Genomic DNA, 22,199 nt, shown 5'->3' with positions numbered 1-22,199 from the left:
AGCTGCAGCGAGGAATACATTTTATTTCCTCCAGGCAGCAGGGCTCTCAATGCGGCGGCAGCACTGCTTCAGGACGCCATGAACCCCATTATCTGCAGGTTAATAGCATTTTGTGACATGACAGGTTCCCTTTAAGTCACTAAAAGGATAATCATACATGAATCCAGTAAAGTAATAAGGATCATTCTTGATATCTCAAAAGAAAGGACACTTACCTGGTCCATTTTACTGTAATCCACTTCTTCATCACTGTCAACAGCCATATCATCCATACTGCAGAGCGACAGGAGAACAAATTGTTATTAAATACTATTTATATCTAACCTGAACAGTCTTTTACACTAACATGTTAGAAAGCAGGAAGATAATACATGTTTTAAAGAGGCTGTCCACTATGGACAAACCCTTTATCGTTAAAGGTCCACAGGTTATTTTTTCAAATTAGTCTACAGCACCACCACAGGTGAAATGAATAATTACACTATGCACATTGGTGAATGGTCTTAAATGTATTGTATGGACATGCAAGGTCCGTCTAAGACATTAAGCTATGGATCGCCATCACAGCGGTATCCTAACACCTGGAAAACTGAACAGACAGATCTAGCACTGTAAAATTACAGCACAAAATAAGACACTTTGGGAAAGACCCTTAAATATGTGGTCAATCAGCAAGGATTTATTTACAATTAAAGGGAGGCGGTCAGCACAAAACCACAGTCCAAAACCAAGGTCAGGAACTTGGTGCACCATTTATAAAATAAAAGACCTTGCACTCAACTTAAATGCTCAAGTGAGATATTTAATGTAGTACTCCACAAAACGTTTCGGTCCAACATACAGGACCTTCATCAGTTACGTACTGCTAGAAAAGTTGTGGATAGACACGACTAGCGTGTCTCAAGGCACTTGTGTACACAGCGTCTGTAATAGGATGTAATGAGAAAACCAGACCTTCTGGTGTCCGATGTTACATGGATGTGTGCCCGATTCAGACGCGGTATCCCCCTGTTTTGCACCAATTTCTGCCTCCTTTCTTAGAAGAAGGAGATTGAAGGAAAACAAGTGAGTAGGTGCACTGAACTTGCAGCCTTGGCATGGCCAAATAGGTCATCTAGCGCCTGTGCTTGGAGTGAACATGATTTTGTGTGAATAGAAGGTCTATAAACCAACAATGTAGTTATTATTAGTGGAATGTTCACTCTTGAAGGCCTCTTTGTGGCGTGGAACATGTGGTCTCCAGACAGACACTGGAGTCTGGAATGGAGGTCTACCCTCTTCAGCAATCAGTCGTGCTTTTGTCTTGAATGCAATGATCATAAGAGATTGGTCTGGGGATTACCGTAAGTGGGCAACGCCATGAAGAGGCCTTAATGAGGGAACTTCACACAGGTCGTAATTCCAGAATTACGGTAAGGGGTGACAATGTATGGTAGTGGTGTATGGTCATTCCAGGTACACTGTCCGCTTGGCGTTACACTAATTTGGTCGTGGAACGACTTTTTCTCCAAAGTGACCCAGGAGCCCTTTTCAACAGGACTAAGACAGGCTGCATGTTGCTCACAGTACTTTGCTTTGGACATTGTTTACATTTTTATCACTTGCATATCGTTGACAGGTCTATAAATCCTGCGATTTCTGTAATTTCTCAAATTTCCCTTCTTGGTGTTGCAATTTCAATGTTGGGAAATGTAGAATCCAAAAAGCAAAAGGAGCCCGACCAGCTTTACTGTGCGAGGCAGCACTTACGTTCCAGGGTAACATTCAGCGTAACTGTTCCACATGCCAAAGAAATCTCCCAACTGCTTCTTGTCCTCGTGTTTCTTCATTGTTTGCAGTGGTTAAGAAGCGTAACAAACACATGGGAAACTGCACATTTCAACAAAGTCACTAAAAATGTCACTAAAGTTACTATTTCTACAGTGCAAAGAACAAACGTTAACACCTAACCCACGTATAGTGTACAGGTACTGAGCCCGCGTCTTTCCCAGCAGATGATATCACCAGATCAGGTAGGGTTTACTGGGAATTTGTCAGGTGATTCATGCTGCCAAAAACACTATTGCAGCCAGGTATATTATAGTTTGACGATCCGTCTGGCTTTTTCAGTGCTGCTCCAGGTGATTAGTGGGTCTCTCCCGTGCACATAGGGAATCCATCAATCACCTGCACCAGTGCTGGGAGGCAGTGTTGGACTAGTCTGGTCTCCGGCTATGACCTCAGCCAGATACTTACCGTATATTTTCTCAGATACGCCGCAGTTACTCAGAGGACTATACCTGCTTGCACTCGGACAGTCAGGTTGCGATTCAGGATGCCACATTTTGGGCAGCACGAAAGAACTAGTACAGGTAATAAATTATCACTTGGTGCTTGAACATTTAAAATAAGACAAAAAGGATATTCTATTCCCTCCCAACCAGGAGCTCCAGCAAAGTTATCATTGATGGACTTAAGAAGATCCTTGGTTGATCCTGGTCCTAAAAAAGAAAGATAGAATTTCATTACAATAATGTATCAGCTATGTTCGCCTTACATATCTTCTCACATGTCAATAAACAGTAGGAGCTTAGTACGGGAAGACTTCAGGTGAGGATCGGGTGTACGTCAACCTTAGTACAGACCTGCATTTCTTTTCTTGGGAGAAAAAATTTCTAATTAAGTGCAATACCGACAAATTCCAGCAACAACTAGAACAGCCGTGTGAAGAAATCAGGGTAACAGGTCACAAGAGTGCTTCAGGAATGCATCTACACCACCATAAAATACAGGTATGGTTTGCACAAAGTCATTGCTGTTCCTACAGTTAAAATGTTCTAATTTTTTCACCTATGTCGTAGCTGGAGCGGTCGCTACTGGACAACTTTCTTTATAAGCCTCACCTTACCACTTACTTATATGTAGTGTACACGTAACTCACCCTTGTCAACATCATGAGGCTGAAAGGAAATGGAAAAATAAATGTTTAAAATGCACATCTATGACAGGTTACATATATATTATTACGCAAATGTACAAGAGAACTAAACACAAAACAATGGCTTTTCTGGGACAAATGCTCTTCATTATGCTGATTGGCAGTGCGTCCTAAGGACATGCCAACAACTCCCAGAGGAACCCTTCAAAAGTAATTCTATTACTACCACCTACAGTCATGAGACATAACTCCATCTAACTGGTGATACGATTTAATAACGCACAATTTTTAGTGTATAGGGTGGGGTGTAAACACCTTGATCGCAATATTTCAGTAATCTAATAGGGTGGGGTAGGAATGGATGGATAGAATATATGTTAATTACCTCATCATCAGCCTTTGGCTTCTCAAAGTAGCTGTGTTTCCGCTTTTCTTCTTCCCTGTCCCTTTCTCGTTCCCGTGTCCTTTCTCTCTCCCGCTCTCTGTCACGCTCGTGATCTCGTTCTCGGTCTCTCTCTCTGGGTCGCTCTTTCTCTCTATCCCGCTCCTTTTCTCTGTGCTTTTCTCTCTCCTTCTCACGAGGAGGTTTGGCTGCCGTTGGCACGTAGTCTCCAATATCATCGAAGATACTTAAGTGAAAGGAAAATTATGTTCAACACGGGAATATTAACGTAAAACATAAAGTCAGAATATAAAGTAATATAAAGGGTCTTACTTCATGTCAGCCTCTGGAGGTTTTTTCTCATCCAACTTCCCTATAAACAAGTAACAATGTAAAATTATAAGATCTTCTCTAGTAAGCTCAGCTGCTGCTGCTCTGGACACTTCCTACCTTCATTGGGGTACACCACTACTATGATATTGATAACCCATTCTTAAATTACAAAACCGTACACCATATTAATATTGTGAACAGAACAGGTCGTTAACATCATTTTAATGGGGTCCAATACTTGGCACCAGCTGGAGGTAGACAGTGTAAAGAGCGGAGCATCATCTTTTTAGCGCACTGTGTAGTGACCCTCCGAGGTCCTGCAGATCAACTCCTATGCAAATTAGTGGTGGTGTTCAGTGTCGGACCACCATCACTCAGATATTGAGGCCCTATCCTACCAAGTCATCCATATGAAAAAAAGACAAGTAGGGCCAACCCCTTTAAAATCTTGAAGTCATGGTCTAATACATCGGTCTCTCTTCTGGGCAATCATATAATGACTGGATCTAGTTACGTACAATCATGGCAATCACATCAGAGGTAAGATCTTGCACATTTTCATTTTCCAGTGTTGTGAAAGCACCAGAAAAGGGCTGATGCAAGATGTCATTCATAACCAAGTCGCCGATTATAACAGTATTAACAGTAATTATAATTATCAGGTTCTTACTTGCATTTTCCAGCAAACAAAAATGAAATAGAGGGATTTTTGGTTCTTACCGTAAAATCTCTTTCTTGGAGCCTTCATTGGGGGACACAGGTAACCATGGGGTGTATGCTGCTGTCACTAGGAGGCTGACATTATGCAAATAAAGAAGAAGTAACTCCTCCCCTGCAGTATACACCCTCCGACAGGCACCAGGCAACTCAGTTGGTGCAAAAGCAGTAGTAGGAACAGGTAATATAAGACTCAACCTATGTACCAACCCACAACAACGGCCAATTGGCCAACACGGTACAACTTCAAGGGAGGGTGCTGTGTCCCCCAATGAAGGCTCCAAGAAAGAGATTTTACGGTAAGAACCAAAAATCCCTCTTTCTTTCTCGCTTCATTGGGGGACACAGGTAACCATGGGACATCCAAAAGCAGTCCCTAGGGTGGGATATTCTGCAGAAAAAAAGAGGAGTTAGGTCGGCCGGTCAGAAACCGCCGCCTGCAGTATCCTCCTACCCAGGCTCGCATCCGCAGAAGCCTGAGTATGCACCTTGTAGAATTTGACATAGGTGTGAATGGATGACCACGTTGCGGCCTTGCAAACCTGCGAGGCCGAAGCTTGGTGACGAACTGCCCAGGAAGCTCCCACAGCCCGGGTAGAGTGAGCCCTCACTCCCGACGGAGGCCGTTTGTCTTGAACACGGTATGCCTCCAGAACCGCCGAACGGATCGAACGAGCAATTGTGAACTTGGAAGCGGGGAGCCCCTTACGCCGCCCTTCCGAGACGATGAACAGAGAATCGGCCTGACGAAAAGAGGCAGTTCTGGCAAGATAAATTCGGATAGCCCTGACCACATCCAACTTGTGAAGAGATTTTTCCAAGGGATGAACCGGGGAAGGGCACAAGGAAGGGAGGACAATGTCCTCATTGATGTGAAAAGCCGAAACCACCTTTGGTAGAAAGGAAGGAACCAGACGAAGAACCACTTTGTCCTGATGCAGGACTAGAAAGGGAGAACGACAGGATAAGGCCGCCAGCTCCGACACTCTTCTATTGGAGGTGATGGCGACCAAAAAGGCCACCTTCCAGGATAGAAACGAGAAGGAAATGTCCTGAATCGGTTCAAAGGGCGCACGCTGGAGGGCTTCCAAAACGAGGTTGAGGTCCCAAGGCTCGACAGGAGGACGATAAGGGGGAGCTATATGAGCGACCCCCTGGTTGAAGGTTTGCACCTGAGACAGGGAGGCCAGGTCTCTTTGAAAAAGAATGGACAGAGCGGAAATCTGATCCTTCAAGGTGCTAAGGGAAAGACCCGAATCTAGACCCGCTTGAAGGAAACTGAGAAGAGATGGAAGGGAAAAGGTCATGGATAACAGATTGTTGTCCTGACACCACCGGAAAAAGGCCTTCCAACACCTGTGATAAATACGCGAGGAAGCCGGTTTTCTCACCCTTATCATAGTCTGGATGACGCTATGAGAAAAACCCGCGTCCTTCAGGACCACGGCCTCAACGGCCATACCGTTAAATTCAGAGACCGAGAATTCGGGTGGAAGAGGGGCCCCTGCGAAAGAAGGTCCGGACGAAGCGGAAGCCTCCACGGAACGTCCGATAGCATGTTCACCAGTTCCGCATACCAGGACCTGCGAGGCCAATCTGGAGCTACCAAGAGAACGGGGACCCCTTCTGTCTTGATCTTTTTTACGACCCTTGGGATCAAGGGGAGGGGTGGGAACAGATAGGGCATCTGGAACTGGGTCCACGAGATCACGAGCGTGTCGCATCCGACGGCCATCGGATCCCGAGATCTGGAGACGTACTGGGGAACCTTGTGGTTTGCCCGGGAGGCCATCAAGTCGACGTCTGGGACGCCCCACCGCTGGCAAATCTGGCTGAAGATTGAGGGGAGAAGAGACCACTCGCCCGCCACGATAACCTGGCAACTGAGAAAGTCGGCTTCCCAATTGTCCACCCCTGGGATGTGGACGGCTGACAGAGAGGGAACGTGATCCTCCGCCCAACGCAGAATTTTTGCCACTTCCACCATGACTTGTGTGCTGCGAGTCCCTCCCTGATGGTTTATGTAAGCCACGGCCGTGGCGTTGTCCGACTGAATGCGGACCGGTTGCCCTGAAAGGAGAGACTCCCAGCGGATGAGGGCTAGGAAGATGGCTCTGATTTCCAAGAGGTTGATAGGGAGGCGCACCTCCTGAGCAGTCCAGCGGCCCTGGGCCGTGAGGTGGAGAAAAACTGCCCCCCAACCTTGGAGACTGGCGTTGGTGGTGATCACCTGCCAGCGGGGAGGGAGAAATGACCTCCCGCGCAGAATGGAGGTGGACAGCATCCACCAAGAGAGACACTGTTTCACTCTGGGGGAGAGGCGAAACGGGCGATCCAGGGAAAGTGGATTCCTGTCCCAGGCCGACAGAAGGGCCAGCTGGAGGGGACGAGAGTGGAACTGGGCATAGGGGACCGCTTCCACGGAGGCGACCATTTTTCCCAGAACCCTCATGGCAAGGCGGAGAGACGGAGGATTCGGGCTCTTTAGTGCCCTGACCCCCCGACGAAGAGAAAGGAACTTCTCTTTGGGAAGAAAGACCTGAGCCTGAGGGGTGTCGAATTCCATGCCCAGGAACTCCAGACGCTGAGATGGAATCAGGGAAGACTTCTGGTAATTGATTATCCAGCCGAGGTGAAGAAGCGTGTCCAGAGTAAGCTGGAGGCTCTGGCTGTAATCCCGATGGGACGGACCCTTGATCAAGAGGTGGTCGAGGTATGGGATTACCAGAATCCCCTTTGAACGTAGGATGGCCATGACAGCTGCCATGACCTTCGTAAAGACCCTGGGCGCAGAGGTCAGACCGAAAGGGAGGGCCGTGAACTGATAGTGATGACCCTGGATCGCGAACCGGAGGAATCTCAGATGTCGTATGCAAATAGGGACGTGAAGGTACGCATCTCGGATATCCACGGAACACAGAAATTCTCCCGGTTCCATGGACGCGATCACCGAGCGTAGAGATTCCATCCTGAAACGCCGAATCCAGAGATAGCGGTTCAGCCGCTTGAGATCCAAAATTGGACGGAGAGAACCGTCCTTTTTTGGAACCACGAACAGGTTTGAGTAAAAACCCAAAAACCTCTCGCGATGAGGCACCGGAACTACGACTCCTGAGGCGAGGAGCGACTCGACAGCCTGGAGAAGTCCTGAGAGGTGGGAGGGCTGTTTGGGAGGACGAGAGAGCAGGAAACGTCTTCCTGGGGGCGAAGAAAATTCTATTTTGTAGCCTGACGTGACGATCTCCCTGACCCAGGCGTCGTCGACTACCGATAGCCACACCTCTGAGAACAGGAGAAGTCGGCCTCCCACCCTGGAGGGATTTCCAGGTGGGGGCGACCCGTCATTTATTAAAGGACCTGTGGCCCCGAGATCCAGATGGTCTTGCGGGGTGGCTCTTAGCTCTCCAGCGCGGTGGAGGCCTGAAAGAAGGTTTCCTTCTGTCCCCTTGCGAGGAAGAACGGTCCTGGTTGGGGTTTCCTGAGGAGGCGAAGGACCGAAAGGGACGAAAGGACTGAGGGCCCCTCCTGTTGATGGGACGTTTAGGCTTGGACTGTGGTAAGGAGGTACTCTTACCACCCGTAGCGTCCGAGATCATTTGATCCAGCTGTGTGCCGAAGAGTCTAGAACCCTGGAAGGGCAGATGAGTGAGGGATTTTTTAGAAGCGGGGTCAGCGTTCCACGCTTTTAGCCAGAGAATCCGGAGAATGGCCACAATGTTGCTGTTAGCCCTGGTGGAGCAGGCCGCCGCATCAAGGGAGGCATTCATGAGGTATTTACCCGCAAGAGAAATCTGATCCGCCAAATCAGACAGTTCCTCAGCAGGAGCAGAGGCCAAAATGCCCCTGCGCAGGGTTTTGGCCCAGGCTGACACAGCCTTGGCTACCCATGACGAGGCGAAACTAGGGCAAAGGGAGGCTCCGGAAGCCTCAAATGCAGATTTTGCTAATGCCTCGATTTGCCTGTCCGTGGGGTCCTTAAGGGAAGCCGCGTCCAGGATAGACAGAACCGTCTGCGAGGATAGCCTGGAGACGGGCGGGTCAACCTTAGGAGACTCGGACCATTTGGAGACCAGGTCGGAGTGAAAAGGGTATAACACGTCAAGCCGTTTCCTGCCAGGGTTTTCCCAGTGTGTAGAGGTACTGTTGTCAAACTCCCTGTGATTAGGAAAAAACCTAGAAGGACGTTTAATCCATTTAAACGCAACGGAGACGTCCTGAGAGCTCGCTTCATCCTCCTTAAGATCAAGCGTCTGAATGATAGCTGAAATAAGGCTATCGACCATCTCCTGTGTTTCGGAAGTCTCATCTGCATCAGAGTCAGATTCCGACTGAGAGGATAGATCAGACCCGACGTCCGCCTGCGAGGAGGGGGAACGGGCAGATAGGAAAATCCCGTCCAGGGAACTGGACGAGGATCTAGATAAGGTCCGTTTTCTGTCTCTTTTGTCCGGTCTGCCTCTGTGAGGGTCTAGGACAGGTGCGAGCGAATCGCCGTGTGAGGCGTTCGTGGCACTGGTGGCATTAGAGAGAAGCGGGATACGTTCAAGTGCCTGGACCAGGGACTGAGAAACCTTAGTCAGGTTGGACACTGATTAAGACATTGCAACAGCCCACTCCGGGCTGAAGCGCTTGGGCCTTGGACCGAGGAAGTAAGACCAGCCTCTTGGACGTGTCCAGGATCATGCCTAGGAAAGAGATCCGTCGAGCTGGAACAGGGGAGGACTTGTCCAAGTTGATTAACCAGCCCAGGCGCGAAAGGGAATCCAACGTAATGCGGACTCTTGCTTCACAGGCATGATAAGATGGACCTTTGATCAGAAGGTCGTCTAAGTATGGCAACACGACCACTCCCCGGGAGTGTAGAATGGCCATGACAGCCGCCATGACCTTCGTGAATACCCTGGGCGCCTTGGCAAGACCGAAGGGTAAGGCCGTGAATTGAAAATGGTCCTCTAGGATGGCGAAGCGGAGGAACCTTTGATGTGGCGGAAAGATTGGGATATGAAGATAAGCATCTTTGATGTCTATTGATGCTAGGAACTCGCCTCTCTCCATCGAGGAGATGACCGACCGGAGGGATTCCACCCTGAAGTGCCGTACCTTTACGTACTTGTTTAGGAGCTTCAAGTCCAAAATGGGGCGCACCGTCCCATCCTTTTTTGGCACGACGAAGAGGTTTGAGTAAAAACCTCGGAATCTCTCGCGTTCCGGAACCAGAACGATGACCCCGTTTTGGCGGAGGGATTCGATGGCGCAGTGAAGAGCGCGAGACCGAGCTCCCGAACTTGGGAGACGAGAGGGAAAAAAACAAGCTGGAGGGGAGGCGGAGAATTCTATTTTGTAACCAGAAGACACCAGGTCTCTGACCCATTCGTCTTGGATGACAGAAAGCCAGACGTGTTGAAAAAGAAGCAGGCGTCCGCCTACCTCGGTGGTGTCGACTGGAATTCTCCCAGAGTCATTGTGAAGGAAATCTGGAAGGCCTAGAACCTCTGGTTCTGGGTTGTCTAGGTTTTCCTCGCCAGAACGGATTCGGTCTGTAAGAAGGCCAAGCGTCTCTGTCTGTGTGTGTAGATCGTTCTGATCTGGACGATGATGTGGAGTTGGACCAGAAAGGGCTACTGCGAAAGGGGCGAAAACGAAAATGCTGTTGGCACTGAAAAGCAGCTTTTGGCCTGTGTTGAGGGAGGAACTTTTCCCCCCTGTAGCATCGGAAATAAGTTGGTCCAATTTTTCTCCAAACAGGCGTCCGCTCTGAAAGGGTAGGGAAACCAGAGACTTTTTTGAGGAGGAATCCGCACGCCACTCTCTAAGCCAAATAGCTCTTCTGATGGTGATGGCGTTTGAAGCCGCGGTTGCCACACAGTCTGTTGCGTCTAATGACGCGTACATCACATAATCTGTAGCCATAGCAATTTGTTTGGCGAGGTCCGCCGCCTCAGATGGAAGAGCCTGGTCCTGAATGGATTTCGCAAGAGCATCTGCCCAGAAAACCATTGCTTTGGCGACCCATGCCGCAGCGAAGGAAGGAGATAGGGAGGAACCTGAGGCTTCATACACTGAGCGCGCCAGAGAATCTAACTTGCGTTCTGTGGGATTTTTGATTGAAGCCCCGTCAGGTACTGATAACAGCGTTTTGGTAGCTAAACGTGATACCGGAGGATCTACCAGCGGTGGTTCTGTCCAATCCTTGACCAGATCTGCGGAAAAGGGATACTTTGATTCCAGGGCCTTTTTTCTCGTAAAGCGTTTATCCGGTCGCTCCCTGGGCCGCCGAACTATCTCTAGGAAATCTGGATGGGAGGCGAACACCTTATGGGATCGCTTGGTTCTCGTGAAGGAAACCGCATGATCCGGAGCTGAATTAGTGTCATCAGTAACCTTTAGCGCATGATTGACAGCCTCAATGAGGGAGTCAACAGTTGATTGGAATTCCGGAGAATCCGGGTCCATGGACGCCTCAGACTCATACTCATAGGGTGAGCGAGAAGTGGAGCTACTCGAGACTGAATGGCATGGTGAATGCTCAGGAGAGGTAGTGCGGATCTGTTTTTTGGATGTCCGAACCTCCTTTGGGTGAGAGCGGCCCCTGCTGGCCGATGATTCCCCTGTTATAGAGGGGTCTCTTAACCCAGGGAAACGAACGCCCCGCTCCCCAGAGGGGTCATGAAGGGATTCAATCGCTTTGGCTAGCGAAGCCATGAATTGTGACAGTGATGTTGCCCACTCTCAGGGGGGCTAGGAACACTGGGGTCGGTAGCGGCGAAGGGCTCTTGGGCACATTGGGCATCACAGGCAGGGCAGAGGGGGGAGCTGTGAGGCCGAGGGAGAGGAGCCTGGCAGGTGGTACATGCAGAGAAATAGGTTGTATGTACTTTAGTGGACTTTTTACCCCTTGACTGGGACATGTTGTACCCCAATGTAAAGAAAAGCTGCTAGTGGAAGCTGAGGGGTAACGCTGCAGGGAAGCAGTTAGTGCCGTCTCCTTACCCGGCCCTGTGCCCCGCAATTGGATAGGTGGCGCTGAGTGGGAAAGAACCTCCGTGGAGAAAGGGAAGCCGGCCGGCGCTGCGTGCTGCAGAAGGAAGATGGCTGCCGAGACTCTGTGGGTAGTCTCGCAGGGAGCGAGAAGCGCCAGAAGCGTGGGCGGAGCCGCAGAAATGATGCGTGAGGTGGGCGGAGCCTACCGGAGTGCGGCCTACACAAGGCCGAAGCCGGGGACTACATTTCTGGCCTCGGCCGGAGCGCACCCGTGGACCGCAGGGAAAAGAATCGCGCCACTAAGGGGAGAATCCTGCCGCGATGGAGCCCTCCAAAAACATGTGACCGCCAGAAAAGGAGATTTTTGTTTACTTACCGTAAAATCTTTTTCTCCGAGCCACTCATTGGGGGACACAGGACCATGGGTGTTATGCTGCTGCCACTAGGAGGACACTAAGTAGACAGAAAGATTAACTCCTCCTCTGCAGTATACACCCCTTCACTGGATACAATTTCAACCAGTTCGGTAGTAAAGCAGTAGGAGCATGAACAAAGACAACTATGTCAAAACCAAAGAAGTAACAACAAGCCAAAAACAGGCTAACAGGGTGGGTGCTGTGTCCCCCAATGAGTGGCTCGGAGAAAAAGATTTTACGGTAAGTAAACAAAAATCTCCTTTTCTCCTACGCCTCATTGGGGGACACAGGACCATGGGACGTACAAAAGCAGTCCCTGGGTGGGAAGCAATATGCTAATACCCCATGTACCACTGGCCTACGGCTTAAGGAACTGCCGCTTGCAGAATACGCCTGCCAAGGGCAGCGTCTGCAGAAGAGATAGAATGAATGTGGTAATGCTTGGTTAAAGTGTGCAAACTGGACCACGTCGCAGCCTTGCAGACCTGCTGCGCTGACGCCTGGTGCCGAATGGCCCACGAGGCGCCCACCGACCGAGTAGAATGGGCCTTGATCCCAGCTGGGATAGGAACACCTTTGACACGATAGGATTCTTGAATGGCTGACCGAATCCATTTTGCCAGAGTAGCTTTTGAAGCAGGAGAACCCTTCCTGGGCCCCTCTGGAAGTACGAACAGGACGTCTGACGTGCGGAAGGGAGCCGTCCTTGAGACGTACCGACGAAGAGCCCTCACCACATCAAGAGTGTGTAGAGCCTTTTCGATGCGATGGACAGGTGCCGGACAGAACGAAGGCAGAACAATCTCCTCATTGAGGTGGAAGGAGGAGACGACCTTGGGCAAAAAGGTGGGAGAGGTCCTCAATACCGCCTTGTCCGGATGAAAAATTAGAAAGGGAGGGCGGCAGGAGAGCGCAGCCAACTCCGAGACCCTTCTGATGGACGTGACGGCTACTAGGAAGACTACCTTCCAAGAAAGGAAGGTCAAGGAAACGTCCTGTAGCAGTTCGAAGGGAGGCTCCTGAAGAGCTCCGAGAACTAAGTTGAGATCCCACGGATCCAAGGGTGCCTTGTAGGGAGGCGCCACACGGGAAACTCCCTGGAAGAAGGTCTTCACCGGCAACCTATTGGCAATCTTCCGCTGGAAGAGGACTGACAATGCCGAAACCTGACCCTTTAGGGAGCTAAGGGCAAGTCCCGACTCTAGTCCGGACTGAAGAAACTCCAGTATGGAAGGAATAGAGAATACTAGAGGAGATCGTCCCTGTGTATCGCACCATGAGAAAAAAATTTGCCAGGTACGGTGGTAACTACGCATGGAAACCGGTTTCCTAGCTCTGATCATGGTGGAGGACACCCTGGGAGAGAACCCCGCTTGGCCTAGAATCCAGGACTCAACGGCCAGGCCGTTAAAGACAGGGCCCTTGAGTTCTGATGGTAAATCGGGCCCTGTGAAAGAAGATCCGCGCGATCTGGAAGACGCCAGGGGACGTCGGCCACCAGCTGAACCAGTTCGGCGTACCATGCCCGACGCGGCCAGTCTGGCGCGACGAGAATCACTGGTACCCCCTCTGCCCTGATCTTTTTGATGACCCTCGGTAGCAGGGGAAGAGGAGGAAAAATGTACGGGAGGCGGAATTGGTGCCAAGGCAGGACCAGAGCGTCTACTCCGAGGGCCCGTGGGTCGAGGGACCGAGCAAGGAACTGAGGAACCTTGTTGTTCATCCTGGAAGCCATGAGATCCACATCCGGGGTCCCCCAGCGATGGCAAATCTGCTGGAAGACCTCCGGGTGGAGGGACCACTCTCCGGAGGCGATGCCCTGGCGGCTGAGAAAGTCTGCCGCCCAATTTTCCACACCTGGAATGTGGATCGCCGAGATGGGCGAATGGTTCGACTCCGCCCAATGGAGGATGTGAGACACCTCGAGCATGGCCATCCTGCTGCGAGTTCCGCCCTGACGGTTGATGTATGCCACGGCCGTGGCGTTGTCGGACTGGATTCTGACTGGATGACCTGCCAGAAGTCGGTGAAAGTGGAACAATGCTAGCCTGATAGCTCGAATCTCGAGGATATTGATGGCCAGGCGAGACTCTTGAATGGACCACCGCCCCTGGGCTGTGTGATGGTTGAAGACCGCTCCCCAGCCTATGAGACTGGCATCGGTGGTCACCACCAGCCACCGTACTGGGAGAAAGGACCTTCCCTGGGTTAGGGAGGACTTCAGCGTCCACCACCTGAGGGTCCTCCTGACCCGAGGGGACAGGATGAATCGACGGTCGAGGGAGGACGGGTTGCCGTCCCAAGCCGACAGTAGCGCATGCTGCAGGGGACGGAGGTGAAACTGCGCAAATGGGACCGCTTCTATGGTCGCTACCATCTGCCCGAGAACTCGCATGCTGGCGCGAATGGAGTGGGATACTGGACGAGAAAGACACTGGGCTCCCTGCTGCAAGGCTAAAGCCTTGTCTTGAGGGAGTATGACCAGACCGCGGGAAGTGTCCAGTATCATCCCCAGGAAGGAGATTTTTTGAGCCAGAATTGGAAAAGCTTTTTCGAAGTTTATCTTCCATCCCAAACGAGAAAGAGTATCCACCGTGAGAACGACGGACTCTTCGCACGCTGGGTAGGAAGGACCCTTTATCAGTAGGTCGTCCAAGTACGGAATCACCACCACTCCCCTGGAATGAAGAATGGCCATGGCAGCCGCCATGACCTTCGTGAAAACTCTGGGAGCGGTGGCGAGACCGAAGGGCAAGGCCACAAATTGGAAGTGTTCCCCGCAAAAGGCGAAGCGAAGGAACTGCTGATGCGGAGGGAAGATCGGTATGTGCAGGTAGGCATCCTTGATGTCTATGGATGCCAGGAATTCTCCCTTTTCCATAGACGCGACCACAGAACGGAGGGATTCCATCCTGAAGTGTCGGATTTTTATGAATCTGTTTAGTAGCTTCAGGTCTAGGATCGGACGTAGTGATCCGTCCTTCTTTGGGACCACAAACAGATTCGAATAGAAACCCTTGAATCTTTGTTCTAGGGGGACCGGAATGATGACTCCGTCCCTTTGAAGTGCCCGTATTGCCTGGAGAAACGCTGTGGCCTTTGACCTTTGAGGGCAAGACCGGAAGAAGCGGGTGGGGGGATGAAAATTCTATTTTGTATCCGGTGGACACCAGTTCTCTGACCCACTCGTCGGAAACGACTGAGAGCCAGGCTTGACGGAACAAGAGTAGACGTCCGCCTACTTTGTTGGAGTCCACCGGATGATGCAAGGAGTCATTGGGCGGAGGATCCATGGGATGCGGATCCCTTAGACCCGGGAGGTTTAGGCCTAGGTCTCCAGTTACGATTAGGTCTGTAAGAGACCTGGGTGCCTCGGCCACCGCGCGAACCTCGTCCTGGTGCGGGGGTAGAGGATGTAGAAGACCAGTTGGTATTGGGCCGAAAAGGCGGTTGCTGCTGGTACCGAAAGGACCGGGTAGGCCTTTGCTGGGGGAGAAATTTACTTTTCCCTCCGGTAGCATCCGAGATCATTTGGTCCAATTTTTCCCCAAATAATCGACCAGCCTGGTAAGGCAGGGCTGTTAGAGAACGTTTAGAGGCCGAATCTGCTCGCCAATCCCTGAGCCACAGGGCTCTCCTGATGGAGATTGCATTGGCGGCTGCTTGTGCAGCGCAATTGGCTGCGTCCATAGAGGCGTTGACTATGAAGTCTCCGGCCTGCGCTATCTGGTTAACCAGGATGCTGGCTTCTGGAGGTAAATCACTGGCTTGGATGTTAGAGGAAAGAGTCTCGGTCCAAGAGACCATAGCCTTAGCCACCCAAGAGGCGGCGAAGGACGGGAAGAGAGACGCTCCTGTGGCCTCGAAGGCGGAACGAGCCAGATAATCAATCTGGCGATCGGAGGGATTCTTAACGGAGGAACCATCCGAAAGAGACAGGATGGTCTTGGACGCGAGGTGTGACACAGCAGGGTCCACCGAGGGAGACTGCAGCCAGTCTTTGACTAATTCCCGAGAAAAAGGATATTTAGCCTCGATGGACTTTTGCCCCATGAAACGTTTATCTGGGCGATCCCTATGGTTTTGTACAATCTCCTTAAAGTGAGGGTGAGTGACAAAAACCTTTTTAACACGTTTAGTTCTTTTGAAAGACACCACATGTTCGGGTTCTGATGCGGAGTCCTCAGTCACCTTCAGGGTCTGGTTTACCGCCTCAATGAGAGAGTCGAGAGACTCTTGGGAAGAGGGGGGGTCCTGAACATAGGAAATGTCGGACTCATATTCAGAGTCATTCGAGTTTGGAGAAGGGGACCTGGAAGCAGAGCTTGCAGGTACTGAGGGGCCTGCTAGCTCATGGTCAGGGGATGAAACGTGAATACGTTTTCTGGAGTCCCGGGTAGAAAGTGACCGGGTACGCCCCCTGCTGGTAGAAGAATCCATACCGTCTGAATCCTCCACGGCCCGACCTGGAGGGGGGCCCCGGAGGGAGTCAATTGCCCTGGCCAGGGAAGCCACAGATCGTGACAGAGAGGTTGCCCACTCAGGGGGGCTAGGCTCTACCGGGTCGACGGCTGCGGCATCGGCGACGGTACCGGCGTCGGCAAGGGGCGGCTGCACAGAGGGCGCGACGCAATCTGCACACAAAGGGCTAGTGTGGGCTCGGGGCAGGGCCGTATTGCAAGTGGCACATACAGTGAAAAACACTGTGTGCTTCTTGATACCCTTTTTTGTCTCCTTGGATTGAGACATAGTGCCTTAGGGACAGAGCGGGCAGTATACGCAGGGAAGGGGTTAAGCCTTCTTGAAGCAGCTTACCCACGGTCCTGTGCCTGTGTCCCTGGGGAGGAATGCAGCCGTGGCGGTTTTCTGGAGTCCTGTGGACGCGTGGGCTCCTTGCAGGGAAAGAAAGAATATGGCCCCCGAGATCTGCAGAGCGCTTCTCATTCCAAACGAGAAGCGCCGATCTAGGGGGCGGAGTTACGGCCGTGGGCGGATCTAATCACTGCGGCCTAGTCCGGCTGGAAAGCCGGGGACTAAATTTTATGGGCCTGCCCGGCGATGCGCGGTGTCGGCCGCGATGGAGCGTCGCTAACCGCCGCTGACCCCTGGCTGGCGGCGCCTCTCCCCAGGGACCCGGACCGTACCTCATGCCGCAAGAACATCCTCCTGAAGAACTCCGGAGCGTGGAGGAGAGGGAGGGGGAGGGGGGAGTATGTACTCACAGCCTCCAGATGCGCAGGTCCCCTTGACACAGTGAGTGTACGCGCTCAATCCATGCACCTTGGTGAATGGAGAGGATTCTTCTTCCAGATAGATGGAAGTGTGCAAACGCCATATAATGTGGGCCTTGTCTGTCGGGCCCCGGAGAGGAACATGAGAGCCAGGCTCTATGTGCTCGCCGTTTTGCAGGGGGGGAAGGGAGATCGGAACCGAGTAGGGAACCGTCGCTCCAAAATCGGCGTGCTCCAAACGTCGCAGGAGAGGGACGGGGAGGTATACTCGCCGTGCTCGCCTGTTGCTGGTTCGGGGGAGAGCGGACCCTATAAAAGAGAAGTCCGTCGCCCCCTTCACTCCGTTAGATAAAAAATAAAAATTTACAGAAAATTAAAAATTAAAAATTAAAATAAGAAAATCGGGGTCTGAGGGTCAGACCCAAGTGCCTCCTACAGACACTAAGCAAGAACTGGTTGAAATTGTATCCAGTGAAGGGGTGTATACTGCAGAGGAGGAGTTAATCTTTCTGTCTACTTAGTGTCCTCCTAGTGGCAGCAGCATAACACCCATGGTCCTGTGTCCCCCAATGAGGCGTAGGAGAAAAAACCGACCATTGGTGCACTTACCCCAAAATGAAGGTGCCCGGGGTAAATAGGACGGTGCAGGGTTGGGGGAGCCTCCATCCACCATCCCCAAAAAAGGGGGGTGGAGAGGAACCGTCCACCTCCTTCCATCATCCGCTCTTTTTCAGTGGTGATGCAGTGGGGGCTGCACGGACGCCACAGTGGAAGAGTGCCTCTGAACAGCCGAGGGTGAGACCTGGTGGGCAGGGCAGATGTCCGGCAAAAAAGGCCTGGCTCGTCTGTAAAGTAGGGGGGAGATCGGAGCCCTTGAAGGGGCCCGTCGCCCAAAAGGTCAGCTCAGGCAGTGGCATCCCACGTCGTAGGAGAGGTTACGGAGAGGTAAAACTCCCGTGCTCGCCTGTTGTTGTTTCGGGGAGATCGGAGCCTAGAAAGGTCCCGTCGCCCCTTCGTCCAGAAAAGAAGTTTTAAAAATCCAGTGTGCCTCCTACAGACACTAAGCTTGAACTGGGTCTCTGGAAGCCAGCATGAGGGTATATACTGCAGGGGAGGAGTTAACTCTTTTTGTCTCAACTTAGTGTCAGCCTCCTAGTGACAGCAGCATAACACCCATGGTCCTGTGTCCCCCAATGTGGCAAAGGAGAAATTCAGCACAGCAGATTCACCCATCCGAGATATGTCTGGAATAGCCTAAATCATGATTTACGTTAAGTTCAGTTTTAGCTTGGGAGAAGAGTGGGAATAATCAAAGCTAGTCCAAGAGAGAAGGAATTATATCACAAAGCTAATCTGGTGAGGAAAAAAAAAAAAAAAATCTCCCAGAAGGACCACTTCAAGAAAATGCAATTATTACCAACTAGGTAAAACCCCGATTAGTTTATAAAACATGAGACATGAAGTTATGCGCTGCATAAGAAATACCTTTGTCCTTTTTCTTCAGCTTCTTGTTACGAGTTCCTTGCCTCAGGTAGGACAAGATCTGGGTCAGCTTGCTGATGACTATGTCATTTGTTGTGAGTGTTGTTTGAGCCTGAAAAGCAGAGGTTTGTGTAAAACAGAGGTAGAAAGGAAAACAAGTTTTTATCTATCAACCACTTGATGGAAATATCCAAGGTGAATGGAAGCTTGATAAAAAGTTACATGTAAAATGCAACCCTGATATCAAGGAGAGACCATCGTTTCTATTTTTTTTCTTTTTTTTTTTTTAAACAACAGGTACTACCTACTACGGTCCTGAGACCTCCAACAATCACTTAAATATCAGCTCTGTCGAGTGCAGCACTGATCTCTTGAAAAAGAATAGTGTACGGACTCAAGAGAAAGTGTGGCGTATAGGCTCATAGACTTTCTACTGAGTCTGTACACGTCTCCGTGCATGGGCCCAGGCAGGAGCGCAGTGCTTTTGCCTGCTGATCAGCGAGCTTATTAAACCTTCACTGAACTGCTGCAGATCTTAAGAGTATCTGTTTCTGAAGAAAAGGCTACAGGGGCTTGTGGAATGCATTTAGAAATAAATACTATATCATTTACCTCCATGGTTGGACAGTCGGCTTTGCTTCGGATAAGTGTGGTTGGAATATCAGTGTCTGCATACTCGTCATCCAAATCTACCACATAGGCCATCCGTCCAGGCAAGAAGAGCTCATTGCGTTCATATGCTTTGCCCTTAAAAAGCATACGGTACACATTCCGTCCTAGTGAAAATAATAAACACATTTTGGATTGGAAAATAGAAAATAGTGGCAATCACCAGTTCTGTATAAACGTCCAAATTTAATTCACATCATTAAAATGATTGGCATGGGAGAGAGTGGCACATAGGCGTGAAATTCTCATTGTCCATCCTGTTTGCGCTTCAAAGGGTGCTGCAATGGAACAGCCAAAAAGGCCATCGGCTGTGCTATGTTCCACTTTCTCCCATGCTAATCGTTTTAATGATGTGAATAAACTTTGGACTTTTATACAGAAGCGGTGAATGCCACCATTTTCTCTGGATGAGCACACAGTTACCGTTTGGCGATCAGTTCCATATTTAGCACACAATAGATCAGAGGTGTCAAACTGCATTCCTCGAGGGCCGCCAACAGGTCATGTTTTCAGGATTTCCTTGTATTGCACAGGTGATAATTTAATCACCTGCACAGAATGATTCCAGCACCTTGTGGAATGCTAAGGAAATCCTGAAAACATGACCTGTTGGCGGCCCCCGAGGAATGCAGTTTGACACCTCTGCAATAGATGTTCTCTTAAAGATCAAGTACACCTTGTGAAGTACAGACTTACCAAGTCGAGTCTTAAATTCTATCTTAATTTCTGGATCGTCATCTTTTCTGTGAAAGATTATAAAAAAAAAGGAGATTTTTGTGTACTCACCGTAAAATCTTTTTCTCCGAGCCAATCATTGGGGGACACAGGACCATGGGTGTTATGCTGCTGCCACTAGGAGGACACTAAGTAAACAGAAAGATTAACTCCTCCTCTGCAGTATACACTCCTTCACTGGCTACAATTCAACCAGTTCGGTAGTAAAGCAGTAGGAGCATGAACAAATGACAGACTATGTCAAAACCAAGGAAGTAACAACAAGCCAAACAGGCTAACAGGGTGGGTGCTGTGTCCCCCAATGATTGGCTCGGAGAAAAAGATTTTACGGTGAGTACACAAAAATCTCCTTTTCTCCTACGCATCATTGGGGGACTCAGGACCATGGGACGTCCTAAAGCAGTCCCTGGGTGGGGAGCAACATATGCTAATACCCCATGTACCACTGGCTTACGGCTAAGGTACTGCCGATTGCAGAATGCACCTGCCAAGGGCGGCGTCTGCAGAAGAGAGAGAATGGATGTGGTAATGTTTGGTAAAAGTGTGCAAACTGGACCATGTCGCAGCCTTGCAGACCTGTTGTGCTGACGCCTGGTGCCGAATGGCCCACGAGGCGCCCACCGACCGAGTAGAATGGGCCTTGATCCCTGCTGGGATAGGAACACCTTTGACACGATAGGATTCTTGAATAGCCGACCGAATCCATTTGGCTAGAGTAGCTTTGGAAGCGGGAGAACCCCTCCTTGGTCCCTCTGGAAGTACAAACAGGACATCCGACATGCGGAAGGGAGCCGTCCGCGAGACATGCCGTCGAAGAGCCCTTACCACATCAAGAGTGTGCAGAGCCTTTTCAATGCGATGGACTGGTGCCAGACAGAACGAAGGCAGAACAATCTCCTCATTGATGTGGAAAGAAGAGACGACCTTGGGCAGAAAGTCGGGAGAGGTCCTCAATACTGCCTTGTCCGGATGAAAAATTAGAAACGGAGGTTGACAGGAGAGTGCCGCCAGCTCCGAAACACGCCTGATGGACGTAATAGCCACTAGGAAAACTACCTTCCAGGAGAGGAAGGTTAGGGAAACGTCCTGTAGCGGTTCGAAGGGAGTCTCCTGAAGAGTTCCGAGGACTAAGTTAAGATCCCACGGATCCAAAGGCATTTTGTAGGGAGGCACCACACGGGAAACTCCCTGGAAAAAAGTCTTCACTGGCAATCTATTGGCAATCTTTCGTTGGAAAACGACTGACAATGCCGAAACCTGACCCTTTAGAGAGCTAAGTGCAAGTCCCGACTCTAGTCCAGATTGGAGAAAATCCAATATGGCAGGGATAGAAAATACCAGAGGAGAACGCCCTTGTGCGTTGCACCATGAGAAGAAAATTCGCCAGGTACGGTGGTAACTGCGCATGGATACAGGTTTCCTGGCCCTGATCATGGTGGAAGACACCTTGGGACTGAAACCCGCTTGGCCTAGAATCCAGGATTCAAAGGCCAGGCCGTCAAAGACAGGGCCCCTGAATTCTGGTGGTAAATCGGGCCCTGTGAGAGAAGATCCATGCGATCTGGAAGACGCCGGCGACCAGCTGAACGAGTTCCGCGTACCATGCTCGGCGCGGCCAGTCCGGCGCGACGAGGATCACTGGTACCCCCCTCTGCTCTGATCTTCTTGATGACCCTCGGTAGCAGGGGAAGAGGGGGAAAAATGTACGTGAGGCGGTATTGACGCCACGGCATGACAAGGGCGTCTACTCCGATGGCCCGTGGGTCGAGAGACCGTGCAAAGAACTGTGGAACCTTGTTGTTCAACCTGGATGCCATGAGATCCACATCCGGGGTCCCCCAGCGATGACAAATCTGCTGGAAAACCTCCGGGTGAAGGGACCACTCGCCCGAGGCGAGACCCTGGCGGCTGAGGAAGTCCGCCGCCCTATTTTCCACACCTGGTATGTGGATCGCCGAGATGGGCGAATGGTTGGACTCGGCCCAACGCAGGATGTGGGACACCTCGAGCATAGCCATCTTGCTGCGGGTTCCCCCTTGATGGTTGATGTGCGCCACGGCCGTGGCGTTGTCGGACTGGATTCTGATGGGGTGACCCGCCAGAAGATGGTGAAACTGGAACAACGCTAGCCTGATAGCTCGTATTTCCAGGAGATTGATGGACAGGCAAGACTCTCGAGCGGACCACCGCCCTTGAGCTGTGTGATGGTTGAAAATCGCCCCCCAGCCCATGAGGCTGGCATCGATGGTCACCACCAGCACTGGGAGAAAAGACCTTCCCTGGATTAGGGAGGACTTCAGCGTCCACCACCTGAGGGGCTTCCTGACCCGTGGGGA

General features: G+C 50.9%; 1 protein-coding gene across 1 annotated transcript in view; it reads right to left on the bottom strand.

The window, feature by feature from the left end:
- The window catches only part of IK (IK cytokine), a 48,366-nt gene that overhangs the window by 5,672 nt on the left and 20,495 nt on the right, over nucleotides 1-22,199 (bottom strand). Inside the window, exons 8-16 of the mRNA XM_077266132.1 lie at nucleotides 19,825-19,871; nucleotides 19,072-19,235; nucleotides 18,463-18,571; nucleotides 3,633-3,672; nucleotides 3,303-3,546; nucleotides 2,921-2,939; nucleotides 2,405-2,480; nucleotides 1,750-1,830; nucleotides 216-273 (exon numbers count right to left, since the gene is read on the bottom strand). Coding sequence (XP_077122247.1) covers nucleotides 216-273; nucleotides 1,750-1,830; nucleotides 2,405-2,480; nucleotides 2,921-2,939; nucleotides 3,303-3,546; nucleotides 3,633-3,672; nucleotides 18,463-18,571; nucleotides 19,072-19,235; nucleotides 19,825-19,871 — 838 coding nt within the window. The remainder of the gene's footprint in view (nucleotides 1-215; nucleotides 274-1,749; nucleotides 1,831-2,404; nucleotides 2,481-2,920; nucleotides 2,940-3,302; nucleotides 3,547-3,632; nucleotides 3,673-18,462; nucleotides 18,572-19,071; nucleotides 19,236-19,824; nucleotides 19,872-22,199) is intronic.

Source organism: Ranitomeya variabilis, chromosome 5 (assembly GCF_051348905.1).
Source record: "Ranitomeya variabilis isolate aRanVar5 chromosome 5, aRanVar5.hap1, whole genome shotgun sequence".
Classification (NCBI taxonomy): Eukaryota; Metazoa; Chordata; class Amphibia; order Anura; family Dendrobatidae; genus Ranitomeya; species Ranitomeya variabilis.
Note: the sequence above shows the minus strand (reverse complement) of the source record. Positions and strands in the feature narration are given on the sequence as shown.